At 45.8% G+C, this 17,371-nt stretch overlaps 2 protein-coding genes across 3 annotated transcripts in view; one reads left to right on the top strand and one right to left on the bottom strand.

Moving 5' to 3' along the window:
- Positions 1-4,444: 4,444 nt before the first annotated feature.
- On the top strand, positions 4,445-8,411 carry cst7 (cystatin f). Its single transcript, XM_026190232.1, has 4 exons — positions 4,445-4,671; positions 7,293-7,471; positions 7,659-7,778; positions 8,204-8,411. The coding sequence occupies exons 1-4, from the start codon at positions 4,626-4,628 to the stop codon at positions 8,285-8,287; spliced, it is 429 nt and encodes a 142-aa protein (XP_026046017.1). The 5' UTR covers positions 4,445-4,625; the 3' UTR covers positions 8,288-8,411.
- An 8,650-nt stretch (positions 8,412-17,061) lies between these two features.
- The window catches only part of apmap (adipocyte plasma membrane associated protein), a 6,634-nt gene continuing 6,324 nt past the window's right edge, over positions 17,062-17,371 (bottom strand). For both annotated transcript variants that reach the window (XM_026190635.1, XM_026190636.1), the window contains exon 9: positions 17,062-17,371. This exon is cut by the window's right edge and continues 228 nt beyond it. The gene's annotated coding sequence lies outside the window, so the exon portion shown is untranslated.

Genomic DNA, 17,371 nt, shown 5'->3' with positions numbered 1-17,371 from the left:
TCTTACTATACTGATGATACAGTCTTCTCCCAGCACGACATCCCAGTGTACTTCAGATCCAGACACACACTCAGCCACACACTGGTTCATCACAAACTCAACAAACCAGCTGTGCAGAGAGGGGCGCTCGGACGTCTACACTGGACACACACTTCATAAACACACAACACAGAAGAGCCACCTCGAGGGGTCAAGACTCGGCTGTTCATCTGCATCTAAAGGTCAAAGGTCACTCTTTGAGGACGCCAATGTTTACATGTTGGACAGAGAAGACAGACGGAGTGAAAGAGGAGTGAAGGAAGCATCTATGTCCACTGTGAATGACCATCTTTGGACAGAGGGCGGGGCTTAGCACACCAACTGTCTTCCATCTATAATCCAGTCTGAGATCCTTCCTAGACGCTTTAACGCCCACTCACACCCTGCATCAGGTGACCTCAATAGGTCACATGATAGTGTGGGCAGGGTCTCACAATGGTTTCACCTGAAACCTTGGCTGATAATGACCCGTGCCCTTTTTCACACCTTGGCTCATTTGATGAGTCACATGATCGGCAGTGGGTCAGCGACCCTCCCAGGGACACGCCCACTAGCGCTTAAATACCTGGGACCCTCCACCGTTTGGTGTTACAGCTGAAGAAGCTGAAACGTCTTCTTAACGAAGAAGAAACTTAAAGAGCTCCAGCTCACCTTTCCAAGTTCCTTAGAGTACCGATTATAGATGCAGCTTTTTCAGACTGCTGGACCTCTGCCTCTCCAACATGCTCTTTTTATACCTCATCATGTGACTGACCTGCTTCCAAATAACCAGAGTGGTAGCCAAATCTTCCTCCACCTGTTTTGTTTTAGCACCACCTCCATTTCCACTCATCCTTCCCAACTTTTTGAGACATGCCTCTGCCATCAAAGTCAAACTGAGGGCTCATTGTCTCCCACATTTATTATGAGTTAAATGTGAGTTTATGATATGTGCATATCATTGTATTCTGTTTAAATGTACACACAGTGCTTTTAGGAACTGGGTTGTACACGAGCAGCTTACGGTGCATGGCTGAACTGTTCAGATGCACTTTACTGAGTTTAAAGACAGATATTCATCCTCACACTTCATACTAAATGAATGAACAATGCAGCAATGAATGTGTCGTGAATTGCAGAGTTTAGGACCCAAATGGAAACACATGGTGATGGATAAACTACACTTCAATTTTATTTGTGTAGCACAAAATGACGACAAAAGTTGCCTCCAGGTACTTATAGTGTAAGATAAAACCAGACAATAACACAAAACGGGGGTGAAAAGTCCATCAGATGCTAACGCTGAGAAGTGACCACAGCAGGAATAACAGACGTAAAACTAAACAAGACAGTGGAGACAAGAAACTATCAGAAGAAAACAGGAAGTGAGAACCAGGACTAGTTGAGGAAACAGATGAATGAACTTTAGGATAAGACAGCAGCCACAGAGGGAAGAAACTAAAATACAACCAGGAAAAAAGAGCTGCAGGACGTCCCTGTAACAGGCATGATCACGTCTGCAACACATGCACAGATACAACAGACGACAGTCGGCCACAGAAACGTTCAGGAGAGCAGAGAGGAAGACTACAGGGCGGACCAACAGGATGATCGGCAGACGATGCAGCTGTGCACATGTACAGGTAGGGCTGGGCCATATCATACCGTTCACAGTAACACCGGTATAATGTCGGGCAAAGAAAATGAAATATGGCGATAGGATATGGGTAAAACGCGCATGCGCAGTGCCTTTGTTTTCATACACACATGGCGGAAAAATCATGGCGGCGACAGAGAATGAGAAGGGCGAGAGCAGATCGTTGAATGAAACAGATGAACCAGAACTGGTTTGTAAAATTGCTGCAACTTTAGTGGTGTGGAACTGGTTTAGCTTTCAATCAATTCAATAAAACTTTATTGATCCTGAAGGCTGACCCCGAAGGAAATTGGGTTAAGGCTGCCGACCTTTGCCAGCGCTGACTTACCCTTCTGACCATACATACATTACACAAACATCACATGGGAAAGACAGGTCAGAGAGGTATAACAATGGAAAATGCACCACATGAGGAAAGATAAGGAGAAAAATAACTCCTCCCAGACTGAGCTCCAACAGGGAGATCAGTTTGAGAACAGAAAAAACACCTCAGCACATGAAAAAACTCTTAATACACCAAAGAAACACAAGCAACAGGGGGGGTAAAGGTGAGAGACAGACAAATTAGACAGCACATCCGGGCCTGCAGCCTGTGCGCTGGTCTCCTTGATCTCCGTCAGCATCGGAAGGGAATAGGCGTCGAAGGCGTTTGGAAAGGGAGGGAGGATGAGTGTGTGTGTGTGTGTGTGTGTGTGTGTGTGTCCAGAGTTCAGCTGAGACAGTGTCCTCCCTGCCAGGCTAAGTAAACAGTCTTCCAGCCAACCCAGGTGGCCTTGCATGGAATGGGAAGGAACAGACTAAACACAGTCGTTATCAGGGAGTTTTTGTTCAGCTCCAGCCTTGAGACCGCAGCTGGCGCTGAGAGGGTCTCCGCATGAAGTGATGGTGCTTTTTACTTTAGTGCGAACAACTCATATGAATTTCAAAGCAGTTCTACAGTCCAACACTGGTCTCCCTATCTCCCGTTGGAGAGCCGCGAGCTTTCTATGATGGTATCCAAACTTACGTTCTGTGATGTTGTCGTTGTTTTTTGCGCAAAGAGCAGGTTCTGAGAACTCACGACCGCAGTGCACTTCCCCAAGATGTGATCGAATTTGCGCTCAAAGGTGTTGTTCGAGCGAGCCCCTCCAGATGTAATCCAGTCTGCACTCAGAGGTCTTATTCTGAGTGTTCACGGCAGCCGTAGCTTCTCCAAGATCTTATCCGTGCTGACTCAATGAGCCCATTTCGTTGAGAAAGGGTGTCAATTGCATTTAGGGACCAGTTGATCCAACCCATAATTCCTCTTTTAGGTTTTAGAGAACAGACTGTGAGAGTGTTCCAGGGAAAAAAACACGAGACTAGACAAGGACACAAGAGGCTAAGCAGGGAAGCTAAGGGAGAGGAGGAGGAGAAAAGTGCGACCGCCTTCGTCAAGAGCAAGAGCAGTCCGTCAGATACACAACAAAGCACTATTTTTGGTAGCGCATGCTAGCGGGCCGTCGTTATTACCGTGTTGTTTGGAAAATACGGCGCACTTAAAATCAATCCTTTGATTTGTCTGAAAGTCGACAGAGCCCCTTATAATCCCGTGTGCCTTATGTATGAACTCTGGTTGTGTTTACTGACCTCGAAACCATTTTATGTGCACGGCGCTCGAAAATCTGTCAGATGTTTCAGTACGACTTTGCTGAGCTACGAAGCCGCACCGCTTGATGGATTGTCAGAGCGTTACGGCTATCGTAGGCGGAGCCTCGCGGAGTGATACGTACTGTGCTTCAACATAATGTTACCGTATTGTGTGTGTATGACCTCTTTAAGTGTTGTGGATATTATACATGGTTATGCTGAGGATGTGTCGGCCAGTTTCCACTGGAAATGCCTTTTGGTTAAACTGTCAGCGAGGAATTTGCACTGTTAAATGTTCATATAACTTTAATGCAGATAAAAAACAGCTGCTTGTTTCAGTGAAATACATTGATGGTTGTTTGTTTTTGCTCTAATAAAGTTGTGGCGTTGTAAAGTATTTTGTCTAGTGTCAATTATATCGTTATCGCATACTTTTGGTCATATCGCCCTGCTCTGTGTACAGGTATTACACTTTAACCAGTCGCAGGCTCTCGTCTGCAGCTCAGGAGAACGGTTCTGGTCTCCTCCTCCTCTCGACACGGAAAGTTCTCCAAACCATTTATGGTAAATGGCCTGTATTTATATAGCGCTTTTTCTAGTCCCTAAGGACCCCAAAGCGCTTTACACATCCAGTCATCCACCCATTCACACACACATTCACACACTGGTGATGGCAGCTACATTGTAGCCACAGCCACCCTGGGGCGCACTGACAGAGGCGAGGCTGCCGGACACTGGTGCCAGCGGGCCCTCTGACCACCACCAGTAGGCAACGGGTGAAGATCTCTTATTCTTTCTAGAATAAGCTTTGATATTGTTGTCTTATCAAGCTCTGTGAGGTTTCCTGAAGCTGAGTTTGTTCATTTTTATTCTAACTGGTCCCGCTGGTCTCAGCAGGACCAGTTCTGGGTTTAGTGGAACATCATTAGGAGTCACTTCCTCTCCTTTGTCTCTGAGCTCGTCTTCAGCACGTTCACCCTTTGAAAAAAACTCAGTGAAAGCCAACAGGAAGTGCAGTCACACAGAGTCAGGAAGTCCTCATTAACCCTTCCTGTCCCCAGCCTGCGATAAACTTTCACACATGTGCAGAGCTGCAAATGTTTTGCACGCCCACAATGAGCCTGTGACTGCTTCACCCTCATCTAACAGGAAGGAGGAGAGGTGAGAGAGGAGGAGGTGGAGCCTGAGGTGACTGATTAGTATCAGCTGAGTCAGATCTGAGAGTGCAGCAGGAACCCTCGCTAATCTAAACAGGTACAGGAAGTGACGTCAACGAGGCAGCGGACGGACCAGTTCTCTGTGGTCTGAGACTCGACACTTTGCAGGAAGCTCAGTGAGAAGGATGGAGGTGAAGATGCTGCTGCTCGTGTTTGTGCTCGCCGCTCTGGGTAAGACTCTGTGTGTGTGTCTGTCTCAGCACAGTCAGAGGTTAAAGCTGAACTCAGGTCTGTGCAGGTCGGGGCCTTGCAGCAGCTCCACTTTCTTTAAAACAAAAACTATGCAACTTCAACTTCAAAGCGGCGACTTGTCCCAGACATGAACAAGAGCTTAATGTGGTGGAAATGAAGATGAAGATAACTGCTCTGCAGACAGTTTCTGATCAATGGAAAATGCCCAGATATTTTAGAAAGTTGATCAAATATGTACTTCTTGTGCTGAGCGTCGTCACCACGGCCTGCGTTTATCATCCTGATCAGTGTTGGTTTACATGTGTGGGATGGCTGCTGCGTTGTCAGCTTCTGATATCTTAAAACAGTTTAAACTAAACGAGGCCACGCTGTCGTCATTGAAGTCCACCTTTGGCACATTTCAGACTCGATGGTCACGATCCTGCCCGCATGTTTAGACGTTGTTGAGGTCTGCTCGTCCCACACCTGCAGTGTGGTGACCTCTGCTGACCCGCTGAGGTCACCTTCTGCCAGACTGACATTTCTGCTGCAGCGACGCTCACTTTGTCATGTCAGCAGATTTATGGGCAACCTTCAAACATTCATCCCACATCTTAAAAACAGAAACGCTGGACTTCTGGAAGTCTCTGGGCTCTCTGTAAGTCTGTGGATGTTGCTGTGTCCCATACACCGCACCGTTACTGGTTTCATTTCAGTTAATCGCTGTAGAGGTTCGCTCACCATGACCTGTTTACAACTTCAGCCTTCACACCCAAACACCGGAAACCTCATCAGCAAGACTTAAACAAGTGAAAACAGAAACAAAGATCGCTGCATGACTAAACTAAAAACTGTCTCAGTTTATGAGTGAGAGGCTGCTCAGACTACCGTCCTGCTAAATTCTCTCGTTTAAACGAAGTCGGGTTGCTGTTTGCGCTCAGAGCGAGGTGGCTGCAGACATGATGTTTGAAGTAATGTGTATGTTCAGTCTGGCGTGTTGAGCTTGATTTTCATCAATATTAGACCAGAGAGGCGGTGACACCACGAGTGCAGCGGGCTGATGGGAAGGAAAGATTTTCATGTGAATTTCAAGCTGCTGCTCTAGACGAATGCCATGTGTAATCATCATTAAAGATCAGAACCAGCATTGTTTCATTAGAAAATTACTGTGATGCCTTAATCTGATGAACATATTTGCTTTATAAGCATTTTAACTGTGATCAAAGCGTGTATCCATGCAGGTCAGACCTACAGGTACCTGAGACCTGTACACCATAAATAAACTACAGGCACAGACAAATGAACGCTGTTAGTTTGGCCTTCAAAAACTAGGTGTCACAGCCTGTGCAATGGCTCGGCTCGTCGTTCCAGCATGAAAGGTAAAAACTGTTTAGACATCTGAGCGTGTCAGAGATGCTGAGACCACATCTGCCTTTATGTCAGCCGTTTTTCAAAAGGCTCTAAAAATGTCAAACTACTTAAAAATTAAAAGATGCCTAGATGATGTGTGTTATTATTATTATCTCGGTGTGTGAAACGAGCTAAAACACGGTACAGTGTCTTTAAATGCAGTGAGGCAACAGGAAGTGCTTCTGTCACCACAGAAAAATGGTTCTTCCTCTCAGACCACGTACCCTGTCTGACTCACCATCCCCACAGCCAATCACCACAGAGCGTCCCCCCTGACTGATCCACTCTGTCTCATCAGCCTGTTTCCTGTGGCTGTTTTGACAGTTTGACACCCGCCTAAAACTTCACTTCTCTGAAAATGTCTTAAGTTTATACCTAAACGTTCAGCCTGAGTATTCCGAGGTGTACAACATTCAAACATGAAGCTGAACTGATCACTGTTCTGTTTGAAAAACTTTATGGAAACTCGGTGTTAACTCATCCGTCCTCTCCTGCGTATCGCTATCAGGGCTGTGGGGGGGCTGCAGGCTATCCCAGTTACCACAGGGCGAGAGGCGGGGCACAGATCGCCAGTCTGTCTCAGAGCTAACACGGACAGTCGGACGCATTCACACCTGAGGGCAACAATATTAATTCAATTCAACTTTATTTATACAGCACCAAACCACAGCAAGAGCTCAAGGTGCTTTATATTGTAAAGACCCCAAATAACACAGAACAATCGGACGCCCCCCTGTGAAGAATGACTTGGTGACAGTGTGTAACGTCGGGTTGCGTTTAGTGGTTGAGAGGAGGCGGCAAAACACTTAGCAGGGTAGCCAAAAGAGTACACACTCACGCTGGCGTTGGGAATTCCACAGTGTGTTCTTTAATATACCTTCTCTTCATCAACCATATAAGCCCGGTTGAACGGCTGCAGCTTAACAAACATAGCGCACAGTGTTCGTACAACCCATAACGTTGCAAACAAAGGTGTCTGGAGAGGTAAAACATAAAATCCGTCCCTCCTCATGCACTAGCGTGCAAGCACATGTCCACACAATCACAGAGAGAGACCAGTGGCACAAACTGATGACATCATCAACCCTCGACTTGGGTGTCTTAAAGGGAGACCAAACCATAGTGGCTGTTACAAGTGGAAAGGAAAAACACCCTTTTAACAGGAAGAAACTTCTGACACGTCTCTGACGGTAGGTGCTCTTCTCTTCCAGAGGGAACGTTGGTGTCTGGCTGGCATCATCACCCCTCCATGCCCGGGTCCCCACACAACATCAGCAAGAATGACCGTGGCCTCCAGCAGGTTGTCCTCAACGCCACCTACTTCTTCAACAACGAATCAAATGACGCCTTCCTCTTCAAACCCGCCACCATCGACAGAGCACAGAAGCAGGTATGACGGGGTCAGAGTTCAACCACTGCATCTGCAGGAAATATGGCAGGCGTGGGTTCATGCTGGCGTAGGGGGCGGTTCCATGTGAGGTGCTCGCTAAGTGTGTGTGTGTGTGTGTGTGTGTGTGTGTGTGTGTGTGTGTGTGTGTGTGTGTGTGTGTGTGTGTGTGTGTGTGTGTTTGTTTCAGATTGTTAAAGGAGTTCGGTACATGGCAGATTTTCAGATTTCCAGAACGGTGTGTCGTAAACGGGACAAGAACAACGACCTGTCCAGGTGTGACTTCCAGCCACCCGGTCCGCTCCACCAGGTGAGTCTGAGCTGCCAACTGTAGAGGAAAGACTAACCCTTTCTTGCTTAACTTTGACTCCATCCAAACTCTGAGAAACAGGATGTGTCATCTGTTATAATAAAACCTTTAATGAGAGCATTACAGGAGCAGAGAAGACTCTGTCAGGATGAAGATTGAGGTCGAGCCTCCTCGTCTCATCAGAGTCTATACAGTTGCTCAGTACAATACTGTAAAGCCTCAGAAACAAACACTGTGAGCTGCAGTGCATCATGGGAAATTTGTGCAGTATTGTTGATGCCAGAGACAGTTTGAAATAATTTGAAATAAAATGATTACATAAAACCACTTCCTGCAGTATTACTGGAAATCCTGGCAGTGGAAGTACTGCAGTAAAACTTGCAGTAGTTCATGTTGTACTGTAAAACGATTCTTCTGTTTTTCAGGTGTTTCAGTGTCACGTGGATGTTTGGATGATTCCTTGGGAAAAACCACAGAAGAAGAATTTCAACTTACTTTGCAAACAGTGAATGCAGCAGCTGACTCCTCCCCCTCCTGCCGCTGTCGCCCGTCTTCATCCACTGAATAGAAACTGTCAGTCGTCCACGTTCATCTCTGTTCTCTGAATATTTCAGTATTAAAGATGAAACTGAACTCTGCGTGCGTGAACGTCTTTATTTCAGCGATAAATCGACCCATCGAACCGTCTCTGAGTTTTGAGGTTTCTCAGTCGAACATCTGTCAGAGCTCAGCGACACTCGTGGATTCATCAGGACTTTAAATCCTGCTATGGCTGATGGAGGACGAGGCCCCCTGCTGGTCAGACTGTGAACGCCTCCGCTTGCTCCATTAAAACCGTTTGTCATGAATCCATGCAGAGAGGTATGGAACGCCAGGACTGCCATAATGAATTAATTAAATACACCATTAAATAATTAAATGTGGCAATAATTAATTAAAATTGGAATTAATTAATTAAATAAATAGTTATGACACATGTAATTAATTAATTATTGACACATTTAATTAATTATTTATGTATTTCACATTTTAATTAATTATTGACACATTTCATTAATTATTGACACATTTAATTAATTATTTAATGATATATTTATTTATTTCATTTTGGCAGTCTTGGCGCCTGGCTCTCATCATGAAATAATTTTATCTGTCAGCCTCACCCATCAAACTCAGGGGGCGGGGTTAACGCTGATCGAGTCAAAACCATTGCTTTGGCCTGGTGGCCATTGTTTCTAGCACACAACAACCGGCATGTGGAAGCTAACAGAACTGAGCTTTGAAAAACCCTGTGTGTGTGTCACCAAATACCGTTTTAATATTTTTTTTTTTAGCCGAGAATGTAGTGGTTTAATCTTCATGTGTCTGGTCGGTTTGTCAAGATACAGCCTCTTTGCAAAAGTGTTTCGATGATTTCGGAGATGTCTGCCCAGTCTCACGGCAAAGCGTGGGATAGACCCGCTCGCCTCGCAAGCAGTCCCACCGACAAAGCGCAGGCCCCGGTACACAGCTGTAGTAACCCCCGCTGACTTCTTTTACTGAGGTTATATTTATCGATGTTTTATTTCCTGATGTTCTTATGTGTCCTACGTGTTTCAGTCGCCAATTCTGAATTATAACTAACATTAAAAACATGTTTAAGGAGGAGAGAGAGCAAATAAATCTGTTTAACATCTGATCTTTGGGTTTTTGTTCAGTAATCAGCGTGACCTGTGTATAAACGCATAAAAGAGATAACGTTGGTGTTTCCGTCATGTAGTAACTGCTGGCTTTAACTGTACAAAGGTTGTTCGACACTATGAAACACATACAGACTTCATGATGTTCGGCTAATATTTTTATTGTGAATATTAATCATGCTGACCTCGCTCTGTACACCACGCAGCGAGGTCAGCATATCCACGATATCCTCAGCTCCATGAGTTAACACAAAGTTTCCCAGCTGACTATCTAACTGCCAACTATTCCAGAGACGTGAAAATATACAGCATAAAGAAAAGTGTAAGAGCCTCAGCAGCAGATTAGAATAACAGTTATACATTTAATAAATCACCAAATGAATCCAAGAAACGAGCAAACCTGTTCCGACAATTTGAATTTGTATTCCCTCAGCTGCAGACTCGCTGCTGTTTAAATGTTTGAAAAGGAAGATTAGATATAAAAAACGTCAAACATAGACTCAGTCTGCCTTCACATTTGATATGAGGCCAGCACGTATAGTGGCCTCAGCAGGCTATTACTGAAATACACGTGCTATATCATAAACTATGATATAAACAGGGAGGTCCTATTAACATGTTTAGTTTTAAAGGACACCTTCCTGCCTTTAGTCTCATTCATGAGCAGTATTCGTTTTCTTCTAACATCCAGAAGTCTGCACGATGTGTTTCATAGTTTGTAACAAGCCTTTGACAGGTAAACATAACATGACCGAAAAAGCAAAAAAAAAGCAAAAAAAAAGAGAGAGAGTGTTGACATAAGAAGAGAAAATGCTCTCAATTATGGAGACAGACAAATGGTTCATTTATGTTTGATGTGTGTTTATTCCTCCCTAAATATCGTCGGTGAAGTTTGCCATGCATGTCAGATTTTCCTGCGCATTTTTATACCTCTGCCAACAGAGAGAGAAAAAAAATCACATTCTAACAGACAGCTGGTGCTTAGAATACAGTTGAATAACTATTAAAAAACAGATGATATTTAGATGATAGTTCAGTCTAACACATGTGCCACTGAACCATTAAACGTCTGTGAAACTATGCAGTTATGAAACGTAACTTTAACCTCAGCCAAACCAATTTGCTCAGTTGTAAATAAAACAGCGAAGTAAACGTGACCCGACAGACAGAACCTGAGTGAATGAAGTCCAGCGTTTAACCACTGAGAGCTAAAACTCAGCTGAGGTTTGAAAGCTGTGTGCCGGTGATTGGACATCAGCCGCTGATAAAGCTGTTCGCCTATAAAGTGCTCTGTAAGGAAACGAGCTCCAGCAGCTCTGCGCTCGGGGAAAACACTATATTTACTTATCTTGTGCAGTTAAACTGTGACTATCACCAGGTAACTAGGCGTGTTTCTTGAATTAGCAGCAGGTGTTAAACAGCTGACAGATGAGGAGGAGGATGCATGCAGGTAAACTGAGGGTCTGCTGAGCTGATCGCTGGTTTCGTGAGAAAAATGTCAGCTCGTTCTTTATGTTACAGAAGCACAGAGACACAAGACCAGGCGGAAAGAGACGATCGTTCGGTGAAAATGAGAATCTGCGAATGCAACATGTGGAACACGGAGAGTGGAATATGTAAACAAACCGGTTAACGTAACCCCCTGGGTGCGCTCTGCATGCTAACTGTTAGCAGAGCTAGTGAAATCTCTGAAAACATCTGAGCACTTTTGCAAACATGTTCTATGTTGACAACCTGACCAGACATACAGCGCGACATTTGCGGCTAAAACACTGTTAAAAGTGTAGCTGGTGACAGAAAAACGGGGTATTTTAAAACTACACCACCACCATTGCTGCTTGTGATTTGATCTGCATTCTGGGATAACTGGCTGCCCCAAGTCTACACAAGCAATCGATTATCTAGGATCGACCTGTTTTGACTTACTTTGCACGGCAACCAATCAAATGTTAGAGAAGCTGCATGGGCAGCGTTAACCCCGCCCCCTGAGTTTGATGGGTGAGGCTGACAGATAAAATTATTTCATGACGAGAGCCAGGCGTCAGGACTGCCAAAATGAAATAAATAAATATATCATTAAATAATTAATTAAATGTGTCAATAATTAATTAAATGTGTCAATAATTAATTAATTACATGTGTCATAACTATTTATTTAATTAATTAATTCCAATTTTAATTAATTATTGCCACATTTAATTAATTATTTAATGGTGTATTTAATTAATTCATTATGGCAGTCCTGGCGTTCCATAGAGAGGAGCATGTGGCTCATCTTTCATTTAAACGTGCTCTTTGTTTCCGGAGCTTTGGGGTGTCTGTGGCTCACGAGGACCAGCTGAAGGTTGTAACTGGAAGTCTGGCTGTTCCAGGCTGCAAGTTCTACACCAGGACAGATTCAAATGGCACTATTAACCCTTTAAACCCTAACCGGTCGCCAGCGATGGGTTAGGGTTTAAAGCTGGGGTGGGTTCTCCACGCCTCGAGGGCCGGTGTCCTGCAGGTTTTAGATATCACCCTGGGTCAGTTGCCCACCCCTGCTTTAAAGGGTTAATCACTCTGAGGTAGAGCAGAACAGCGTGATGTAGGAACCAGACGCTTGGCCTCACACTGCAGACACAGCCAACCAATGGGCTTTGATCAGGGGTCATGACAATTTGCATATTAAGGATCCTAAACTGACCTCCTCGCCCGTTGTTAGTCAGCGTCACTGTGCAGATGTGCTGTTTATGAGGTTGGGGACCTGCAGTCAGCTGAGACTGAAGACGTCACCTGATGATGCTGAAAAACATCCAGATGGACAGAATCGACTTTTTAGGATGAATTGATCATGTTTGACAAAGAAAGCCGACGATGCTTCACGTGTCCTAGGAGCACGCCGTCTCACAGCTGGTTATGTTGTGTGGGATGTCTTTGAGGTTCTGTCTCCTTAACCTGACAAAAGAGCCTAAAAACCAAGAAGCTGTGATTCTTGCAGGTGTGCTCAAGACTTCATCGGATGCATGAAATAAGGACTCTGGAGCTCTGCGGTGGGAGAACCGTTACTACTTCTTTGGCCTGTATTTACGGTTCTGCACCTGTCGAGGAGCATGAGGAAGTTGTGCATGGACTCTTTTAGTTCTCTGTGACAGACGGAGTACCGTACAACAATAAAGTATTTGACCTCTGACCTCACAGCTTCCTCTTTGTCACGCTGACCTGCTGTATGTGTAAAGACTGTCAGGAGAAAAGCCGAGCTGCAGAGTCGGTGACAAACTGTGTAATGTAATATTTTATAAGCTTGAGTTACTCACCGGTAATCTACACAATCTGTGTAATCAGAGTAAACCTAAATGATGGATGACATCACGCGTGGAGCTACAGACACGGTGGCTCAGATGGGTGGTCCATCCTCACCCCCCCCCCCCCCGGGGGGGCTTTAGTCTCAGTTTCTGAGCTTGTTGTGTTTCTGTAAGCTGCACCGTCACTGGGCATTCCTTTTCATCACCACCAGGTGGCAGCATCACACCAGCACAGAACCTGAGGGGAACTTAAACTCAGCTGGTGCTTCAGGCAGTTTGTTCACGTCCTGCAAGCTCGTTTCAGTCTGAGCATCCTCTCAGCCTATTTCATCTGTTATCAACACAAAAAACAAAACACCCTCCACTTCAGTCTGTCTGTGGGAGTCTGCCTCTGGATTACATCACTCATGGAGACTCCGTGTGATCTGTGAGGAAGACGAAGGCTGCGATAACAGTTCAGTTTTTATTGAAAGGCTGCAGGACATTGGTGTGAAAAGACGCAGTGCGACTGAAATACAGAGCTCATCACAGAGAGAGAAACACATTTGGCACAAAAGAAAATCAACAGAAGCACTGCTCAATCATCACTGTTCAGGTAAAAAACAGAAACGCCACCAAACTGGACGACTTCACCGTGAAGTTCTCCGGCTGTGAGGAAACCTGTGGCTCCGACGTCACACTGATGATGTCACAGAAACGCTGCTTCTCTACACGGATCCGAGTTAGAGATAACGACACGCTGATCAGGAATTATTAGGAGGCCAGTGCGTTTCAGCCTCGGGCTCCTTCACCGTCTCCAATCTCAGGGTTTGTTTGTTCGGCTCGTCCGTCGTGCTCTGACCTGCACGAAAGACGCTGCACGACCTAACGCTCTCCTGAGGTCGAAGGTCAAACAGGAAGTCGACAGCCAGCTCGGATCATTCGTCACATTTATAAAACAAAATGATTCAGTTAAACGTCCTCCAGTGGTTCCCTCAGTTTTTACACATTTTCCAGTTTTGAAGATTAACAGACAAATACTGAAGAACTTCAACCCAAAGATTATTATAAAATCTGCTAATGCTAAGCAGCTCATTCAGTGCATGTGAAACATTGTCCATACTAAGCCACTAAACCGCCTGAATTATAAAATCAAACTAAAAAAAAAGCACGCGTCAGTCTTCCGTGGATGATTGAAATGTCTTTACAGGGACCCATTCTGCTCGTTTCCAGCTGCTTATTTCTAATATATGAGCAGCTTTGCATAACTTCCAGTTCAGAATAATCCTTCTGTGTCTGTGCTTGGATCATCCTCTGTCTGAAACAAGCTGCTTCAGCTCCCGTCTCTTTAAGCCCCTCCTCCCTCAAAGCCCACTGTCCTCTGACTGGCCAGCTTCCAGAGGCCTGCTGAGGGGCAGCACGGAGCTGCTGAGCTGTACTGACTGGAGAGGCTCTGGCAGTCGGAGGAAATCTGTGGCGTAACGACGTCAGCGCATCAGCAAAACAGGAAACAAACGGAAACGTTTAAAGTCGGTGACGTTTACACGGAAACCAAAGCTGCTCGTCTTTAATACACGAGCAGAATAAGACGTATTTGTAGGGTTAGACGAGTTTGTAATGTTATATATATATATTCATACAAAGGACAAGAGGAGGAGGAGGGCATGAGGAGGAGGACAAGAGGAGGAGGACAAGAGGAGGAGGACAAGAGGAGGAGGACAAGAGGAGGAGGAGGGCATGAGCAGGAGGACAAGAGGAGGAGGAGGGCATGAGCAGGAGGACAAGAGGAGAACAAGAGGAAGAGGAGGACAAGAGGAAGAGGAGGACAAGAGGAGGGCATGAGGAGGACGACAAGAGGAGGAGGAGGACAAGAGGAGGGCATGAGGAGGAGGACAAGAGGAGGAGGAGGACAAGAGGAGGGCATGAGGAGGACGACAAGAGGAGGAGGAGGACAAGAGGAGGAGGAGGGCATGAGCAGGAGGTCATGAGGAGGAGGAGGAGGAGGAGGAGGGCATGAGGAGGAAGAGGAGGGCATGAGGAGGAGGAGGGCATGAGGAGGAGGAGGGCATGAGGAGGAGGAGGGCATGAGGAGGAGGAGGGCATGAGGAGGAGGAGGAGGACAAGAGGAGGAGGGCATGAGGAGGAGGAGGAGGGCATGAGGAGGAGGAGGGGGGCATGAGGAGGAGGGCATGAGGAGGAGGGCATGAGGAGGAGGGCATGAGGAGGAGGAGGACAAGAGGAGGAGGAGGAGGGCATGAGGAGGAGGAGGGCATGAGGTGGAGGAGGGCATGAGGAGGAGGAGGAGGACAAGAGGAGGAGGGCATGAGGAGGAGGAGGAGGGCATGAGGAGGAGGAGGGGGGCATGAGGAGGAGGGCATGAGGAGGAGGGCATGAGGAGGAGGGCATGAGGAGGAGGAGGGCATGAGGAGGAGGAGGAGGAGGGCATGAGCAGGAGGACAGCTCCTCATAACAGCTCAGACTCTCTCAGATGACACAAAGAATGTGAGTCCACGCTTCGCGACGTCCAACAGACATCAGTGTGAGGGAGGTGATCAGCGAGGACATCCAGCTGCGTCCACAACAGAAGCAATTTGCTCGCCACGTTTCGTGACAGCTGATCGCACCCGGTTCTGGTTACCCAGGTAACTCTACAAACAGGCCATACCCGTGTTCATCAGTGGTATCCTGCGCTCTCATTGGACGACATTTCAGTCACCTGTCTGGAAGTTGTGAAAAGAAAGGCTTGAAGTCGCCATGTTGCTTCCAGTGTGGACGTAGCTTCGGTGCCACAGGTCTGAAGCTTGGTCGCTAGAAAAACGTGTGTGCTCCCAGCTGATGGGCGAGTGGCAGCAGGAGGTCACCGACAGTCACCGGCGTGAAATCGGGACTCACAGAGGAAGCCGCTCAAAACGTCTTTGTGATCGATTTAGACGCTAACAGAGGAGTCCTCTGTGGACACTTTCAAACATGTCACTAAGCAACGGTGCCTTCAAAGTAAAAGGTGCTTATTTTGTTAGTTTCTGTGGATAGAGACAGCTTTTATTTTGAAGAGGAGCCATCACTGTTTCCAGTTTGTGCTGCACTTTTTAATTTCATCAGTGTTCGCTGGTTAGCTAGCTAACATCTGCAGCCAAGTCAGCATCCTCCACTATGGGAAACTGGAGCGACCAACTTCACACTTGTGACTACCAGCAACCTGCTGGGAGAACACATTTTTCCTTAGCGACCAGCAGTTGCCAGGTAATCCCTACATTAGTATTGTCACAAAAGATCTCCCCTATCCATCTATCAATCTAACCCTAAAGCAACGCCTGAATCCTGCCAAAGCACCCAAGCTAACCCGTTCAGACGCTAGCCCATCAAACTGCTATTGTATAAATATTTCAGTGCTGTTGGCCAATCGAATCACAAAGAAATTACAAAGAAATCCTGGGAGGGGCAAGATGATTGGTTAAACCAGGGGTGTCAAACTCAAACACACAGTGGGCCAAAATTCCAAACTGGAACAAAGTCGTGGGCTAACATTAATATTTATTGAAAAAAATATATCTTCCTCTAGATACAAGAATGAATCTTTTCTTATGGACTCAAACACATTTTGCTGAAAAACTGAATATGGAACAAGCAAAGCTTAATACTAAACAATATAGATATTAGCTGTATAATACCAGTAGGCCAGCTCTAATAGTAATTTGGTATGGCTTCGCGGGCCAAATGTAATTAGGCTGTGGACCAAATTTGGCCCGCGGGCCAGAGTTTGACACCTATGGGTTAAACAGTCTGTAATGTGACATCAATCACTGTAGCCTGAAGTACGTAAGCACAGTTACAGGTAGGGTGTGTTAGCCTCTCTCGTGACTGGTTGGTTGTCACTAAAGACACACCCATAATCACATCCCAACGTGTGAGATTTAGATTAAAAAAAAAAAAAAAAAGTGCAAGCGCAGTAGTGCAGACAATAGCCAATCAAAACACATTAAATCGTCCCGAGAGGGCGAAGCAGTTACTCAAGCAGCCTGTAATCTGACATCAGCGTTAGCAGGAGGTTGATCATCACCGTGAGTAACCGCTCTTCTTCTGTGTAAACAAAGTTAGTCAGAGGCAGCTAGGTTAGCTCAGGCTAACTGCTAATCAAAGCATCTGTAAGCCTGCACTATGACTGAAGGGAACAAACTCAGCCCCTAAGAGTACAATTTAAAAAAAAAAAAACTAGGCCACGAGCGAACTTGCTAGCTTAAATCCATTAGGTAACGTATGCTTTAGTTAGCTCGCAGGTGAACGCTGTAGTCGCAGTGGTTTTCAGTGAAGAAACGACAAAAGCACAAACACAAAAACACAAACCTTGTTTCTCTGGACACTTTTGTTCTGAATAAAAAGTCTAAACATAGCAGTCAAACAAAATACCGTCGAAAAGGGAAGAAATTATCAAAAACGGTGATAAATCTAAAGCTGCATGAATCTTAAAAGGAAAAATCAACAGAGATTAGCCACAAATGGGAATGCCGCCCAATTCCTGGGACAGCCTGTAGGTGGCGCTGGGTGAAGTCATTCTCGGGATATTTCCAAGGCTGGAACTTTAATTTGCGGAACGAGCCGGCAGAGACGGGTTAACGCCGTGTTAACATCTCAAAGTCACAAAAATGTCTGTCTGCGT

Source organism: Astatotilapia calliptera, chromosome 13 (genome assembly GCF_900246225.1).
Source record: "Astatotilapia calliptera chromosome 13, fAstCal1.2, whole genome shotgun sequence".
NCBI lineage: Eukaryota > Metazoa > Chordata > Actinopteri > Cichliformes > Cichlidae > Astatotilapia > Astatotilapia calliptera.
Note: the sequence above shows the minus strand (reverse complement) of the source record. Positions and strands in the feature narration are given on the sequence as shown.

What these genes read in the sequence shown, in the direction of transcription:
- cst7 (XM_026190232.1), top strand. Translation starts at nt 4,626, where the DNA reads ATGGAGGTGAAGATGCTGCTGCTCGTGTTTGTGCTCGCCGCTCTGG. An exon ending in GTTTGTGCTCGCCGCTCTGG is followed by an intron (nt 4,672 to 7,292) that starts GTAAGACTCTGT and finishes CTTCTCTTCCAG; the next exon opens with AGGGAACGTTGGTGTCTGGC. An exon ending in CACCCGGTCCGCTCCACCAG is followed by an intron (nt 7,779 to 8,203) that starts GTGAGTCTGAGC and finishes TCTGTTTTTCAG; the next exon opens with GTGTTTCAGTGTCACGTGGA.